Below are 17,996 nucleotides of genomic sequence, written 5' to 3'. Positions count from 1 at the left end.
AAGGAAATGAAACATTCTGCTAAGATGTGCTCTGTCGCCCTGCAACGGGGAAAACAACTAGTTTAATTTTTGCCCGCCGCACTCCTCCATCCACCGATTAACTGAAGAGCTCTCCATTTCGTCATGAAATGCTTCCACACGCCTCTTATTAGGAATTGTATAAGAAAACTATACTATCTAGCAGGTTCCAACAGGTTCCAGCGTATTTAGGAGTACTATATAGCCATTTCGCTTTCCATGAGATATGCAACTCCAACACTTTGGGCTATCAATTTCTTGCTATGTCATGGATTTGCTGTGTCGACTTTTCTTATTCTACCTAATTATATACCCAAACAGCTCAAAAACTCGCGAACTCATCTAGTGTTTCATGTGCATTTTTAACGATGATTTCTGGATACTTCTAAAAACATGTTGACAGTTCGAGTTTTTTTTTTTCACCTTCAATCGTTTACATAAAATAGACTTGATTAGATAGATAAGGCTTCATCTGACTGCCAGAAGAGCATTGGAAACTCTGAGGTACTCTTGTTGTATTTTTCGCAAACGTCCAGTCGTATTTTAAAAAAAGAACATGACACATTCTATCGTTAGTTTTGCGCGCTTCTCGCAGTGAAATCTGTTCAGCGAAATAGACGATGTTTGAGTCTCTCTTGGACAAAATAGGGTTAGGGGTGTAGATTGCGAGTATAAGCACAATCACGCTCAATTCCCCTCACTGTACTGAGAAATACTGCGAAGAGACCTTAACGCATCACCCCACGAATCTGAGGTGGTGCAGATTTCAAGTGGAGTATTCTTATAAGCGATAGTAGATTATGGAGAGGGATTCCGTCCATTTCTCTCTAATTGCCGTAAAAAACGGTCTGGAAGATGCGGTGCGTGCACAAGGTTGGCGCGCTCCAATCGAACTCCTTGTAGAAAATAGCACGCCGGATCGCTCGAAGCCGTATCGTCCGGGCCGTTTTTTACGGCAATTAGGAAGAAATGGACGGGATCACTCTTCTCTCCATAATCTACGATCCCGTATACGAATACTCCACCTGAAATCCGTGCCACCTCAGATTCGTGGAGTGATGCCTTTGAAGGCACCTCCCCCGTACACGTATCGTATCTGCGAGCGAGAGGACGATAGTCAGTGAGGTCCCCTCAGCGATCCATTGAACTAAACCAATTTTTAAATTGAAAAATTGGAAGATTCTATCGACAAAGCCAGTTACGGGAAATTGAACATGAACGTGCTCGTTTAAGTAATCTAAACACTCACCAATATCCCTTCGTGGAGAGCTAGATCGTCAGTTTCGTGGTATTCCGACAAGCTTACTTTTTCGATCACCCTTCTAAATTTTTGAAACTAAAATATCTTTTCTTTTGCTGTGTTGAACTTTGCACTGAATTCGGGCAGGTTATGGCCACCCGCAATTTAGGATGGAATTGTGAAACCTTTACTAATACCAAGGAAACGTGGTAGAAACCTTTGAAAGTAGAATTTTTCTTTCGGTACTACTAAAACCAAATGGCGTCCGATATTATAGAGTTATTGAAATCAACTGACATTTGAATACTTTTCCGACTCTCTATGTTCGCACAATTTCCATTGTAGGCATTTCAAATTGAAATCGACGCATTTCAATAGCTGTTCCGTGAAACTGTTTCAATAACGGGATAGTGTTGCAAGCAAAATGCTGGTTTATTCATTTTGTTCAAATTTCGTTGTTTGTTCTGTGTAATATGTCCTCTCTCGTTTGCATATAACATTAACCATATCCTTGTACCAACAGGATACTGAGTTGAAGTAACGCAACTACTGACCCATAGGAACGATAGGGAGGAGCCGGACCCTCTTCACGTGAAAGGGGTCTTGTTAACGGGGTGCAGCTCAAGTGATAAGGATCTCTTCGAGAATCTTTCTAAAACGAAGGGTGTCCTTTCGCGAATCACACAAGACGTGGAAGGGTCCCGTATAAAACCGTCCAAAAGTGAAGGGGATCGAAGCACCGGTTCCGACTATCGCATCTATGTACTCATCACTCCACTTACGAACCTATTTTTCCTATCCTTGAAATTATGATTTTCCAGAGGAGAAACGAAACAGTTGATTTTCCAGTTCTAGACAATAACAGGTGAATGATTGTGATTTTTAGAATTTTATGCGTAAAGTGTGGAGTATCGACGTTCTCCAGAATTAAATGGGTTTCTACTCATTTTTACTGAATTCTAGATTTCTGGAGAACAGTCTCCTTAAAATTCTCGAGATATCTGGAAAATCAACTGTTTCGTTTCTCCTCTGGAAAATCATAATTTCAAGGATGATTTTCTCGAGATCCTAGGTATTGCTCTGATATTGTCTCGGAACGAAAAACAAGATTGTATTGAACATGTCAAGTCAAGCGATTTAATATATAGCGCATTTCTCTAAGGCTAGAGGTTCCATCTCCTTATGGTTCTATTATTCTCGTATTTCCTGTTTTGGATGAATCAGGATTCTGCAAATATAGAAAATTGATGCAACTTTCTAGCGAAGAACTTTTTGCAGATGTCTCGACGTAATCTGAAAAATTCGATAATTTCTCTAGCGAATTCTCGAGCTTGAGTCAACAGGTTTCGACTCAAAATTCTCGAACGCTATAATTAACAACAGAAGGAATATGTGTACGTTTAAAATTCCCCTGCGATCCGCGGAGCACCATGTTGTTTCCGTTTTCATCCATTCCTGTTTTGGAGGATGTTGACTCGCTTTACCAAATCGCATCGGAAGGGTTGGCGGATGTTTGAATGAGGTGTGTGGTGAATCAAAGCCCTCCAGCAGCTCCCTCTGTTTTCTGGTGCTATAGTGAAGTTTTTTTTTTGTCTTCTCATCTTCTGCATAGAAAAATGGAACGATCGAGTTCGAGCTCGATCTGCATCCTCACCATTCTTCTGGAAGTGCTTCAAAATAAATTCTTTTGAGAGGCTCCGTAGTGATGGAATAGGTTTGGGGATTGCTATTACCTCTTTTTTCGGCTACATATTGTCGTTCTTTTTTCTTTTCAATTGTTTTGCGTGGGACGAAATGGATTTCTGTCTATTATTTTCCGCATGTGATGGAACCAATCCGTCAGCATCGTTCCTCATCTTGAAAATCCCTTCACTGTTTGAAGTCTTAATAATCAATATCATTGTCACTGCTGATAGATGCACATTTTTTGCAGTTAAGAATTAAGTGTATGGAAATGAACTGCTTGATAAATTAGGAATCAGTCGATTAAGCGCACGTATATTCTGTTCATTCGCAATTGCCCAACGATGGACATCATCAGAGTTGTGACAGATGAGCACTTCGACTGTGTACATTGGTGAATGGCAGCTGCCGCAGTGGTGCGCTGCTCCCTGAATTTCAAGCGCTGTCAATTCTGTTTTTCTGCGCACTAATTGACTTAGGCAGTGCAGGAAATTCGTCAGTAATGGTTGCTGTTCTGCAACTCGTGCTGTCGACTGCTCCATCTTTTCAAGACTTCATCGATGCATCCGCAAACTTATTGCTCTAAAAGTCGCTCCACTGAATTGAGTTAATAAAAATTGAAGCAAGTAGAAACTATTATGAGGTTCCAATTCAACAAAATTTGAGCAAATTCCCCATTATTGTTCATAAACATTCTGTTCAGCTTCACCGCTACTAGCAGATGGTAGCTTCGCAACCCAGCTCAGGGGAATAACGAAAACTTAAATAAAGCATTTTATCTTCTTTAAGTGGAGTTTGGTCCGTGCACGAAGGCTCGCATTGCACCCTCTCGCTCAGTAAATGACGTGATGTTCTTCGGCATCGATATTTTTTCACTTATTCATCCTTCTAGGGGAACGAGGTTTGTGAAGGATTTGGATGGAGACGTCTGGCTGCAGTCGCCACACCAACCACTGCCTCAGCCAAACTGCGCATGTGCGTCTGCCTACTTAGTAGCCGGGTGCAAATTCGATTGAGTCGGCCATCGCTCGTCGTGCATCCAACCTTGCCTGGTAGCACCTTTCTAAAAATCTATACCATTCATAATCGTCCATGAAGCTTGCGCTTGATTTGATCCGTTCGTTATCTGATTTTGCTTCAACTGTTTTGCTGCTTAGCTCTCGATATTTGCTCAGATAATGAGTTTGGGGTGGCCCATCCTCGGCCTTTTAGCTCACCATCAGTTTGGTGTGCCTGGCTTTATGTCGGCTCCGTTTCACTTTCCCTTCTTGTTCACACTTCATTTCCAGTTTCAGATTTTGGTGAGAGATCTTTCAACAAGTATTTCTGCGTCTTTTCTATTCATAATCATCTCTGGGTCCTATATATCGATGTTAAAACTTGTTCTGCTCTTCGCTTTGAGATTATGTTACTGTGACCTCGATGAAGATGTGCTGGCTGCACTTATGCGCTGCTCTCTGAAAACAAGTAGTGCTTACATTCTCGCTACGGAGGAAAGTAATACGATAGGACTGAGCAAAACTTTTTTGGGCCTCGTCCTTGCATGCTGTCGGCATTGTAGTCTGGGAAGTCTCTCTCGTTAACTATTGCACAAATAGAATAGTTAGACTTCTGTAGTTCTTATGTATGTATTTCTGCTGTCTAGGAATAGAATTGCTAGGCAATCATTACGCCATTGAGCGGCTGGGGGGAGGAAGGGATTAAGGGCGTTCGTCCTTCTCCTTTTCTCCTTACAGAGGCTCTGCGCCTTGCCTTCTCATTGGAGATGAATGACTACCAACCTTTTTCACGTTTTTTTGTTGTTACTGGGCATCAATTGGTTACTCCTCATTTTGATTTTATCGTTCGTACACATATGATTAACTTCTGGTCGACTACAAACGAAGTTGACCGTGAGGCGAGGCGTTAAAACCCATCATTCAGAAGGTTCGACGATGCAAGGTTGCATTCGCAGCTGAGCACAGTGGTCGACTGGGCTCATTTTAGATCTATGGTTGCAGCCGCTAGGAAATCAATTGGTCGCACTATGCCATCCATCTAACCGCGTCACTTCTGGATGATGGTTTTTAGAGCCACCACCTAACTTGCTCGTTAGGTTAGAGTCACATTTTTTTCTCGCAGAGTGTCTCGAATGTCTGCCACCAGTCCAAACTTCTCTACTCAACAAGAGCAACAGAAAATGCGGTCGGCATCGTGGACTACCGACCAACTTCAGCTTGGACCTGGTGCTTATAATATTGCTCACGGGCTGCGATCGTTCCACAAAGGATCCGCGTTTCTGCCAGCATTTGTCATAGAGGGTTTTCACGGTATTTATTTGTGTATTGTGGTCTTGTGCTAAACTCTCTGATTTTTTTCCAAATATTCTTTATTCTTGTTGTAAAATTCGGCGTACTGTGGCGTGTAAAATTCCTACATTCAATAATAACCCTACAACTATCCACACCTAATGCTACGAAGACTTTTTTAGGTTTGGTACAGCTGTTGGATTTTATTATTTGTAAAATTTGCTTCTTCACTTCTCACCGTATCTCGCGAGAGGTTTAATAGATACCAAAAAATTTACCGATTTAATATCATTAATGTATCGTACCAATAGTCGTTCTTCGAGTGCAGAGGAATCTGCTCATTGAGAAATATTTCATGCAATTAACATAGCGCCTCCGGAGAAAGTGAAAGATAATGTCAAAGAGGAGTAGCTATAAATTCTATCCTATTGAGGTAATCTTGCTTCACCTCACTAACGCTACTACGCTTGCTACCAGAGCAGGAATATCTCCTTTTTTGGTAACTGCCGCGTAGCTTCGCCTGTTTAAAATTTCGCTAGGTTTTTTTCCGCTGTTGCTACGCATTTTGAGGATTATTGTTGTCATTTCGTAATAGACCTTTCTCAATCGCTTCAAATTGTTAGATCAGTACATGTAAGCACAGTTGCATGCTAAGTATGTAGTGTAGTGACTAGTGACTCAGTACTCGAGCGACGAGCTGTGGCGAATTGATGTAGGTTCGCTTTTGTGATTTTCCAGCTAGCTCGAATATGAATTTTCTGCTTAAAATCACCTGAAATGAAACCTTGAGTACGTTTCCTCGATTTCTGAGGAATTCGTATTTCCGCTTTCACTGAATTAGTACAAAATGCCAAGGAAAAACGAGGGATTTTGGACGGAAAACACAAGTTCACCATTTAGTGGGTTATGATCATTCTCAGCAAAAAAAAAAAAAAATCCATTTGTTTCAGCGCACCTGGATGATATTGGGTTCGAGTTCGTTCAGCAATGCATTGCTTTCCTTGAAGAGCGAGGTAATTTTCACTACGATTAGCAAATTTTATTTATTGCATATTGTGTGACATCAGTAAGCCAGTGGTGCCAACTCACACACGCACGCACGCAATTCAATGGTGAATTAATTGTAGGAATTCGAGAGCAAGGGCTTTATCGCAATTGTGGTGTGACATCGAAGGTACAAAAATTGATGCAACTCGGTCTTGATAAACGAAAATCGAACGGCGACAAGTTGAACTTCAATGACGATGAGTGGGAAATCAAGACCATCAGTAGTGCTGTCAAGACATTCCTCAGGTTTGTTGGATTTCTCAGTGCATTCTCGCACAAATTGCTGTTTCTTAGCGCTGTAAAAAGTGCATTATTTCGATGCTTTGTGGGAGTCTTACACTTAGTTTGACTCTTCGAAAAAAATTGCACTCCGTTGAATTTCGTAATGAACTGCGCTGCATTGAAAGGAAACTGAATTGTATGCGTCTCCAAAGGAGAGATGAGAAAATGAAAAAAGTTTGAGCGAATTGAATGCAATTTTTCCCTCAAGGAATCTTTATTCAATAAGTTTTTCTTCTCATTCCTGTCTTTCCAAGTTCTTTTGTTCTGTTACACTCCTAAGGCAGAAAAATGTGCTACGCAATTAACGTGCTCCATGCCTGGAGAGTTTATGACATAATTCCGCCTGAGAAGATGAGTGTCCATTTGCCCTTTCAAAGTAATTAATATCATTTTGTCTTCAGTTTATGGTTAGAAGCCTAGCGTTGGCATCTACGGTTGGAGCTCTACTTTATAGATAAACGGGAGATAAAGACTTTTGTCCCTTACTCTGTCAGCGCGTTTGTTCATGTCATAGCCCACTTTCCTTGAGACCGATTTGAAACAAACTGCCCACGGACACGAGGAACCGAGTACAGACTATAGGCTTTTTATCGCACGGAAATGTTTATCTATTTATCGATTGTTCTGCTGATTTTCGCTCTCTTTGTTATTCTAACAGCATAATTTTGTTATCTAAAATGTCTGCAGATGGTGGCGGGTGTAGCGCAGTCGGTTAGAGGTTGACGATTGATCAGAGGTTCGAATCCGCCCTAATGCTCACTAAGCCTTTCATCTCCCCGGGGTCGATAAATTGGTACCAGACTTGTCTGGGAGGATAAAAACACTGACTTGACACATCGGCTAGCCACCAAGTTATTGTAAAGGCCAGACACGCGTTCGTAAACCTCAAACGATTTTGAATTGAAGTGAACGTGGCGCATCCCAAGCGGATTGATTAATGCCTGACACTTTATCCTTTATCCTTTATTAAGATGTCTGCGATGTGCTCTTAACAAACATCATAAGCACTACGGGAAATTTCGATCTTATCGAGTTGGTGCACTTTCTTCCTGGGCTGAATAATATCGCGCCAAATGTGTGCCCATATCCTGATTGCAATTATAATAATCATTTCAGGAAAACATTTCAACATAATGTTCATATACTTAGAAAGAAAAACTAAATTTGAATAATACATAGAACTGTAAAACGGGCATTTCTGCCACAACAGCAAAATCCTTAGTCTGTGTTGTTTTTAGCAATGATATTGGAGAAACTTACAGTAAGGACTATAACGGTTTGTGACCAACTTAAAGGTGAGCAGTTTAAGAATTAAGAAATTATCTCCTGACATCTCATCATTCCTGCTAAAATATGTAGTTGCGTCGGTATGTAGTGTTTACTTTTTTGAGACTGTCGGTACTCACCAAATTCACCAAACTCCATCACCAAATTTACAGCTTAGTAGAAATGAGTTTTTCTAGATCATAATCGCATTTCCTTGTCGTTTCACATTTGCTTCGTCGCTAAGTGGTGTTCACTTAGTACACAAGCTACCTACTGTAGTGAAGAAAACTTGAAGACATGGCAACGAAATGAGGAGGAAACATTCTTATAGAGAGCACGCGTATATTGAGTAATTAAAATTATCAATATATACTGCTTGATCAAATCTCTAAAAAATAATTGAAACTATCAATATGTATCAAATCTGTGATCTTTATCCTGAACACTTCCGTTGTGCTCCATTGTAAATGTGTTAGACCAGTTGCTTTCAAAAATTCGTTTGATTTATTTTTTCTTTGGAATTTGCCTTATTTGTAATTCGTTCTGGATTTCCCGGGTACCAGGACCAGTGCTGTTAAGTTCAATTAGTCTTGCACAGTTCGGAATGTAACCTCGAATACAGCTAGAACAGAATGCCAGCAAAAAACAAATGTGCATGATCAAAATTGTAGCAACGGATAGTCACATAGGGTAACTTCCGTACTTGTAAAGAGTTTCTAATCACTTTTTTCCAAGTAAGGAGTTACTCATCCTGAAAATAGATACCCTGGAATTCATCAACATTCATTTTATTTGTGTTAATAATAGGTTTTTGGGTTTCGCACTTCGATTTTTCGCCGTTGGGTGGCAATAGTTTCTTTTTCGTTTTTCTGGCATTTAAATCTCCCTGAGTACTTCTCTTGTCTATTAGAACACCTGTTCGAGCACTAAAGTTGTGGCAGATACGGTCGCGTGTCACGTCATTTTCCAAGATCCATTAGCGTGCGAAGTAATGCACTGACCAACGAAGCTTAGTCTGACAAATGCATTAAATTTGAAATATTGCACTCGATGCTTTCCTGGATCGTGGTGCAAAAGAAGCTAAAGACTTTTTTTAGGAATCTACCGGAGCCATTGATGACCTTTGAGCAACACAGTCTTTTCATTAACGCCGCCAAAATGGACGACCGTCGCACACGAGTTGATCACATTCATTATTACGTGCACAAGTTGCCTGCTTCTCATAAATCCATGCTGGAGATTGTGATTCGCCACTTGAGGAAGTAAATTTCCAAATATTTCACCTTATGCAATTCACATACTAGAGTGAAATATTTTAGAGTAGCTGACCGATGCAGTGAGAACCTAATGACCGTGGGTAACTTGGGAGTGTGCTTCGGACCAACACTTCTTAGACCGAAAGAAGAAACCATGGCGGCTATCATGGATATCAAGTTCTGCAATGTCGTGGTTGAAGTGCTCATTGCACACTGTGAACATGTCAGTTGATATATCCGTGTGGAATTGTGTAGTGTGTGTTCCACAACTGCGGCTCTTTTCCAGATGTGTAGTAACCAACTGTGATTTTAGAATAGTTATCACTCGATAACTCTTGCACGGCTTTTCCATTTCTGCGTGCTTGTCTCTTTCTATTTCTTGTCTTCTCTATATTTTGCTCCAACGTATTTATCGGTTTGATGAATTGTTGCAGATATTCGGGACAGAACCTCCGAAATCGATCGGCCAGCCGTGTCCACCGAAGCCCGACCATCGAAACATTCATCACGAATCGAGCCAACCAGTTCTTTCACTAAGGTATGCTTATTCCTTGAAACAAGGGTATGATTATCATGTGAGTTGAAGATGTGTGAATTCTGAAAAAAAAAGCAGAAGAGTAGTTGCTCACCTCTCAAGAAAATTTGTCAGCGAACACTTGAATATGCCATCGGGAGATGAGAGAACAATCCTGATTGCACAACTTTTTCAACATTGTGATTCTCTGCCTTGGGATGATAGCAGCGAATTCGTCGAAAATACCCAAATCCGCGGAAATAAGTCTGTTTATCTTTGTCATTTGCATATGTAAAGAATGAGAGTTTGGTATTTCAGAACCGGCAACTAAACTGAACTCTATAAAGAAATACTTGGGGTAGCACCATATAAACTGTAGTCGGAGCCGGTGCTCTGACCTCCTTCACTTTTGGACGAGGTTGGCGGAGGGATCCTGCGCTGCTCACAGAAACTACCTCATCTGTGTCTTGTGAACTGATCTTTCCCCTCAACCCTATGACGGCGCGGCTCAACGATGAGTCGCGCTTTTTTGGTCGCATGGGACAATGCGGCTCAACGTTGAGCCGCACGGGTTCCAACGACTGTTTTCCATGACTTCCCAATTTTTAAAAAGTTTTTCTGTACTTTATTGGTTTATTATCTTCGAGTAATATCACACACAACATAGGCATGGAAAAAGGTTCCTGTATTTTGAAAACAAGAAACGAATTCAAGCGTCAACGCAAATCACACTTTTTGTGCATTCTTTAGAAAAATCCAATGCAAAATCGGCTTTTTCATCCACTACAAATAATCCAGTAAAGTTTTTGATCTCAGCGGCATATGTATCATTAAATTTAGGAGCCTTTTCCTTGCTCTGCTTACTCGTTTCTTCGTTTGACAATTACTGACAACACTTCCTTGTCCAAATATAGCTCGTAAAAATCGATTGATTTGTAACACCTACGTGTTTGATCATGTAGACCAAACTGTTGAGAAAATTTCCAGTCATCATCAGTTTCTGCGTCGCTTAACCATTCCTCTGTTCGCTCTCACTATCTGACACCGACAATCTTACTTCTCGAATCAGACTCCTTATCTGCAAGCAGCATTAACGCGTCATTGAAGATAGAGCCATTTTCTGTAGTTTCTTCATCAGATTCATCCAGTAGTCTTTTAAAACTATTCTCCAAATCGTCTCAGATTCGTTCATTTTTGGCTGCTAAAACTCAATTAGCTGTACGTAAGCAGAATGAACGAGAGTAAAAAAAGTCTTATAACAACGCGATTAGCAACAAATACAAGATAAATCGTGTAAGAATGCAAAAATTTGTACACAGGGAAGTAAGTGGGAACCGCGGCTCGACGTTGAGCCGCGGTTACACGTTGTCCTGAAACTGTCTGTCCGACGTGCCAAACACGCAAAAACGTGCACTGTCGTCAATGGGTTAATTACAGTCATTCTTTCTTCTGAGTGAGAGCTGAGTGCTGGCCTGCAGTAAACTCTGCACGAAGCTGATATAGCTCCCCGGACAAATGGTCGAAACATATCCCAACTTTGACTTCGGTCGCATTTAGACCGTACAGTTAAGAATAAGTGTCTGCATTCCTGAGCGCAAACCAGGTGGTTTCACACAATTTAATCGAGTTAGTCAGGTGGATAAACGCAGCTCGCAACCATGGCACAAAATCCAACTAGTCGAAATAGTTTGTGAACAATAAGTTCCTCCACAGTGAATTATTTTGTTCTCCTGCTGTCATAGTCTGTCATCGAAGTCTACAATATAGATGTCGATACTGGGAGTGGGGAGTGTCGATACTCAAACTTTCTAGGCGTGTAAGTCGAGTTTTATGTGGAGGAATTGCAATTGCAACGTGTCATGTGACCAAAGGGCTGGTTTAACACAACTGATAAGAGGTTCGGCTGCGACTGATCGAAACCGCCCTAGACCAACCACCAAGTGACATTTCTCCGGGGTAAATAAGTCGATACCAGACTTGTCTGGGAGGATAAAAACACTGGTTTTTCACAACGGCTGCATCACAATTCTATATTGTAGTCGCGCTTGCACACCCCGTGGATTTTTTCTGATCTTTAGGACCGAAGTCGTGGATAAGAAGTATTAGTTTTTTCGGCTGTAGCCGTTTTGCAGTGTACGCGAGCTTCGTTTTCGTTGTGCCGATTTCCAACGTTTAACGGTGCAACTTTCGAATTACAAATTTGTAACAGAGTTCATCTCTCTCAATCTGTCAATCTCTTTTTTCTGCAGTGGTGAGATATCTGCTTGCACGGGAAAATCGGTTTCTCTGTTGCGACGGTGTTGTTATGGTGAATCATTGATATATCGATATGCATCCATTGCATCATTATCTCAAGACGCGGATTTCTTCAGCTTAACGTATTTATTTATTTTTGTATTTTCGAACTCTTTTGAACGCTATTTTCAATGTACGCCAATGCTCTTCGGATATCCAATCTCTGACATTCACATCATTCACATTTACATTTACACCACAGACTTTTATAGTACAGAGATAAGTAAGCCTACGATCTGCTAGAATATGTCAGATGCTAAATTCTGAATTTCACACAAAATCTCGCTGTAATTGTGTATAGGTTCATGCGCACGCTAGTCGTCAGCACATAAACTCGCTACTCTTACTTCCACTTTCACGTGCGTCGGCGCAGTGAATGCATGAAGAGCTGTTCTCAGCTTACCTTACAGAACACAATCCCTTTGCTTTGCGGCTGATGCAATCTTAACTCACCTTCCAGGCGTTAATTCGGATGAATCTTTCTGATATTCTTCTCAAGTATAAGTATGGGCGTCGGCTACTGCTTATTGAAAAAGCGTCGCTACTGTAATCATTAGTTCGGCAACAAGCTGTTCGATTTTATCATGAAGGTACGAAGACATATTTTAACCTTCGCTTTTTGAAAACAAGAATACTGTTCCCTTCCATAGATAGCTCCGCCATTCCCTTCTTTCTTTTTTCTTCTGTCTTCTTCTCCAAGTGTTTTTCTTCTGTGTACATCTGATTACCTATTCTTTAACTCTGCGGTTATCTCTACTCGTGTTTTACTTGAATAGCCCAGCTTTTTTTGGTGCGAATAGTGTATGTTTCGTCGACAAGAAAACCAAAACAATTTAGTTATATTTATAACTGGGAACTCTCTTAAATGTGCATAGTGCAACGCAGAGTGAACTGATTTTTGAACTGAATCTCCTCGGTAGCATAACGACCGAGTCAAGCCAAAACAGTGGTTTTAAAAATCCTTTATAAAAACACCAGTCTGAACGTCTAGACTTCAGACTTTTTGTGGTGTTTGCTTCGCTCAGGAGTCATGAAGGTGAAAGGCAGGGCGCCCAGTGGCCACGGCTGTGAAACGGCTGCAACGTCCCATTTATCTTTAGCACGAAGCACACATGCACATGCACACGAAGTTATTGTGCACCAATCCGACACCGCGAGACCCGCCACACCCTTTTATACCTATCTGGCGCCAGGGCACCAATCCAACGGTGTGGGACCCGTCGAAAAAGGAGAAGGAAGTCGTATTCCAGAGATTTTATGCTTGTGAATTGTTATAGAGAATTACCTTGGTTATGTTGCATTTCGATCTTACATTGCAAGAATTAAATACAGTTCGGTTTCAGCGAGCTACAACCCGACAACGGGCGACAGGCGCTGACTGCGTCTTCGTCGCTCCACGCCTCTTCCAGTCGTCCACGAGCTATCATGGCGGCTTCGCCGGCTATACGTGCCCACGCTGCAGCGTTGAGTACAGCACCTGCAAGTGCGCCTGCTTCGACGAACAGCCATATTTACGATGTTCCCGGTGAAGGTTGGTTACTTTTTGAAGCTTTTCCTTTCTTTTTTTGAAGAGAAATTTATTTCTTATTGTCATTATTTCTATTCATTTTCTATCATGATATATAATAACGAGCTTAGTCCGTGTGTGTATGTATGTGTGTTTGTCTGTGTGTCACAAAATTCGAAAAAGGGGGTGCGACGGGTCCACCGGCGTCGGATTGGTGTCCCGGCGCCAGATAGCTGTAATGTGGGGTGCGATGGGTCCCCCGGCGTCGGATTGGTGTGCCGGCACCGGATACCTGTAAAAGGGATTGCGACGGGTCCACCGGCGTCGGATTGGTGCCCCGGCGCCAGATAGCTGTAATGTGGGGTGCGACGGGTCCCCCGGCGTCGGATTGGTGTGCCGGCGCCAGATAGCTGTAATGTGGGTGCGACGGGTCCCCCGGCGTCGGATTGGTGTGCCGGCGCGTGCGGGTCCCGCGGCGTCGGTTGTGCGCGCCGTCTGTAGGATTGCGCGGTCTCCGGCGTCGGATTGGTGTGCCGGCGCTAGATAACTATAGGAGGGAGTGCGGCGGGTCCCGCGGCGTCGGATTGGTGCGCCGGCACCGGATATTTGTAAAAGGGAGTGCGACGGGTCCCGCGGCATCGGATTGGTGCGCCGGCACCGGATACCTGTAAAAGGGATTGCGACGGGTCCACCGGCGACGGATTGGCGCTCCGGCGCCAGATACCTATAGAAAGGGGGTGGGACGGGTCTCGCGGCATCGAAATGTTGCGCAATAACTTCGTTTGCATCGCAAAAGGTAAATGGGATGTTTCATAGCCGTGCCCACTGCGCGCGTTGCTTTTCACCTCTATGTCTCCTCTAGGCGTCTTTTTCCTTCCACATTTGCCTTAGGTTGGTATAATGCCTTCCTCAGAAAGTGGAAACACGAATGAAACCGGCTGCTTAAATAGTAGACAACAGTTTACATGATTTGATCAGGAACATTATCTTTATCAGTAGAATGATGTTTTTCCCGTCATTTTATGCCAAAACATCATTCTTTGATAACTGTTCGAGGGAAACAGAAGGAAAACCCAAATTTCGAGTAATGCATTCAAATTGTGTCTACATTTTATTGGTATCAACGGAGTGTTTGAAGCCGAAGTTTGAATATTCTCCAAATGTAGAACTGACGCGTTTAGAAAGAGAACTATGAAATCTTTTGTTTTTGTTTACAGTAAAAAAGAAAGAAGAAAACATTGTTAGAAAAGCGGAATGTCACTACCATTAATTTTTGATCAATTGATCAGTGAAGGCGAGCGAAGAGAACACCACAAAAAAGTCTGAGGTCCGGCTTTAGCCGGACATTCAGACTGGTTTAATGATAACTAACTAATCTCGAATATTCGGTTGTGTAGAGGTTTCCTTTTCACATTCAACTGCAAAAGATGAGTGCAGATTTACTATTGTAGCAGTACCATAGGCAGCTCAAATAGGGAACAATCTTGTGCAAATTTTGCCCATACAAATCTATTTTCGCCAGTTATTTGTGGTAGCCATCGGTTATCTATTCATCCCTTAGACGAAAAATATTATTTTGATGTACCGTCCAGTTTACATATTGCTGCACGCTTTGTCCTCCCTTCGAAGTAAAACAACCTGGAACCCTTGAAAATGTCTGAGGAACTCCATTGTTTTTGTGAGCTGGACGGTATTTTTAGAACAGCTTTCGATTTTTCTGTCCTTTTCAAGGTGATCTTTAGCGGTAAATTCCACCAAATTTCCATTTTGCTTTTCAAATTTAGCAAAGACTGCAGATTATGAAGGTTATCTTATGTTGCATGTCAAATACTTTCTCACTAGTGTTAAAGTAACAAATTAAATTATTAAATTAACAGCAAAGTAAATTTTTGCTTCTCGAGCTGTTGTTTTCTTCCTTTCCCGTCACTTTTTTGATTTTTTGATTCACAAGTCCGAGTTGTTTCAGTCACCACATCAATTTCGAAGCTGCAGCCCTCGTATGGCGCCCCGGGCACGTCGGCTGCGACGACGCCTACCACCCCACCGTCGCAGATGCCGAGTACCGCAGTACGTATTTCAGCCGCAAGTGCTGCGGCTTCCTCTTCACGAGCACCACGTTGTGAGAGCTCCGACTCACTCAATTCCTTGATAAGCGGCGGCAGTGATAGCCCGAAGCTGAGTAAGGTGTCAACTGAAGGGCCTAAAGGTTCGTTCTGCACTAATTTAATTTGTGGTTTCGGATGATGTAAGGAGGCTTCCTCTTGTCGTCATTTTTGCTTCTCGAGCTGTTGTTTTTTTAATTTCCCGTCACTTTTTTGATTTTTTGATTTGACATTCACTTTTAGAGATATTTAGAGATATGATTCTACTTTTTAGTTTCTGTTCTTCTTTGCAAATTATTATTGGAAGATTTTTGTCTTGCTTTGCTTTCCCACTATGGTTGTTTGGTTGTTATTGGTATGGTTGTTTACACTGGTTCATAGGTAGAGTATTTCCTATTTGAATTTGTTCTTGTAGAATGGTAGTAATAACAGTAATATAATAGTAGAAAGTAAGTTCGACTATCCAGCATTCTAAAGAAACTGCAAAACTATGAATACCTTTTAGTGGAATTTAAACTTTAAACGTCTAAACTATAAACGGTATCATATGTCAATAAATCGCGGTTTACTGACAGCTTTGTTTCCAGCAAAGATGAGCACTTCGTACGCACCCGCCTACAATCCGCTAGCTTGCGAAACGTGAGTTCTTCCTCGATTTGATCATTTATTAGAGAGATTTCTTACGTAGATTTTGCTAATGTCTGCCGTGTGCTTGTGATTCAGAATAGCGCACATGTTGACCAAACGAAACTCGGGTCTCAACGTTCTCAGTAGTGTAGAGTGAGTTCATTGCCAGAATTGCCCGCATTTCGTTGCGTGCGTGATGTTCAGCTGCTCGCGATGTTCCAATGGCCGCTCAAAATCGAGCTTTTCTTTGTAGAGTACCGGCTTCGGTCGCTCTTGAATCCACTTTGTCCCTGCCCGTTCTATTTTGCATGCCAGGCGAAGTCCGGGTGGCGCGGGCATGCGCATTCGACTTCATGCTTCTTTGCATGATTGTGTGGTGGTGTGGTGAGCGTGATGATAACAGCGGCAAGCGGGTACTATAGTTTCTATTCTGACTGTGCCCGCTCGCCGCAAACTATTTGTGCGGTGTGTTTCGAGTGGATGCGGTCGTCCTTGTACCTGCCTGGGCTCAGTTTCAGTGTGCCCCGTGCTCAAGCAATGGGGGCGCCGTCTTCTTCGAACAACTTCTCTGCACTAATGTGCTCTGACTGTCCTGTGCAACGCATCTCTCCAATGTACTCCTCCCTCATTAATCCGGTTGTTTCGCTGCAACCGAGGTGGGTTCTCCTTCTTCCCGTTCACCCATTCGCATCACTCGTGTTCCTAGTCCATTCTCCTTTTTAATGAACATTTCTGTCGTATTTCTGCAGCTGCAGTCGTAAGCCTCAAAGATTCCACCGGCACATTCTTTTCGTTAGTCACGTATTAGTAATCGTTTCCGGCATGAATACCGTTAGAATCACTTTCGAGCTGTCGCATGCAGTTCTTCCCGCACTAGACACCGCTGGAAAATCGTTTAGTTTTCGGTAAGGCATTTTATATTGAAAAGATACGTTCCAGAAGCTCAAACACTAATGAAGCTTTGCGTTGATTTGATTCCTAGTTACCGTTACGATTTCTTTCAAAAAGGAAAAGAAAGGGATGCGCGAAATTGCGTTCTTTTTGTTCAGTGGTGATAAGTTAGTTGGAAACTGATGGATCAATAATGGAAGAAGGCGAAGAGAATCGTCCTCATGAAATGTATGTGTTCATATATGTAAAGGAAGATCTACGCGCTCTGCCATGGTTCTGTGGGAACTTAAAAATATTTGAAGGCATACATGATTCACGAATGGTTTATGCCATAGGTGGTACAAAATGCCGTAATTTATCAACAACAGTACAACTTCCTTAATCCTTTTAGCGCTTATGACGAATATATACGTGGTGGAGTGCACTTTTTGTCCAGGAACGCGCCACTTGAGAGGTTAATTAGTAAAGGAATGACTGTCCATTTTTTAAATCTCTTCAGAAGAAAAGAAACACAAATCAATTTATTAAAATTCGAGTATTCCTTCATTAGAAGGTTCTTCTTTCGGATATTTTATGAGAAATGTTGCTTTCAAAATGTCCTTGGTTACAATCTCGTGATATTTGCCTGAGATAATAGAAAAGGATATGTGTATGTTTGTGTCACTTTCTAGATTCTTCTACAAATGGTAATTTAGATTTCACAGATGATTCTTGCCATACACTTCGTTTTTTTCATATTTCAACTTATTTGTCATAATGAAGCGAAAAAAGCATTTTCTTTTCTAAGGAACTTAGAAAAAAGTTACTTTGCGTGGAAGAAAGACGTTCATTAGCACGTCTCGTAGAACATAAATCTAGTGGCTGTCAAGGCTTACAACTAATCACAGAAAATACTTTTACATCTGTACACTCATTTTGCACACAAACGTGCTTCGAACATAGAATCTACGGTTATTACATTACATTCACATCATATTGTT

At 41.8% G+C, this 17,996-nt stretch overlaps 1 protein-coding gene across 2 annotated transcripts in view; it reads left to right on the top strand.

The window, feature by feature from the left end:
* Positions 1 to 17,996, top strand: part of RB195_009965 (uncharacterized protein) — a gene marked incomplete at both ends in the record, with an annotated part of 38,383 nt that overhangs the window by 18,884 nt on the left and 1,503 nt on the right. The window contains 9 exons of one of the 2 annotated variants that reach the window (XM_064190748.1): positions 6,180 to 6,242; positions 6,357 to 6,522; positions 8,922 to 9,086; positions 9,144 to 9,303; positions 9,515 to 9,618; positions 13,233 to 13,420; positions 15,363 to 15,602; positions 16,086 to 16,137; positions 16,644 to 16,781. In XM_064190748.1, coding sequence (XP_064048332.1) covers positions 6,180 to 6,242; positions 6,357 to 6,522; positions 8,922 to 9,086; positions 9,144 to 9,303; positions 9,515 to 9,618; positions 13,233 to 13,420; positions 15,363 to 15,602; positions 16,086 to 16,137; positions 16,644 to 16,781 — 1,276 coding nt within the window. The remainder of the gene's footprint in view (positions 1 to 6,179; positions 6,243 to 6,356; positions 6,523 to 8,921; positions 9,087 to 9,143; positions 9,304 to 9,514; positions 9,619 to 13,232; positions 13,421 to 15,362; positions 15,603 to 16,085; positions 16,138 to 16,643; positions 16,782 to 17,996) is intronic. The other variant, XM_064190749.1, reaches the window with a different exon arrangement.

This window comes from Necator americanus, chromosome III, assembly GCF_031761385.1.
Source record: "Necator americanus strain Aroian chromosome III, whole genome shotgun sequence".
Lineage (NCBI taxonomy): Eukaryota > Metazoa > Nematoda > Chromadorea > Rhabditida > Ancylostomatidae > Necator > Necator americanus.
This window is presented reverse-complemented; position numbering and strand designations above follow the sequence as displayed.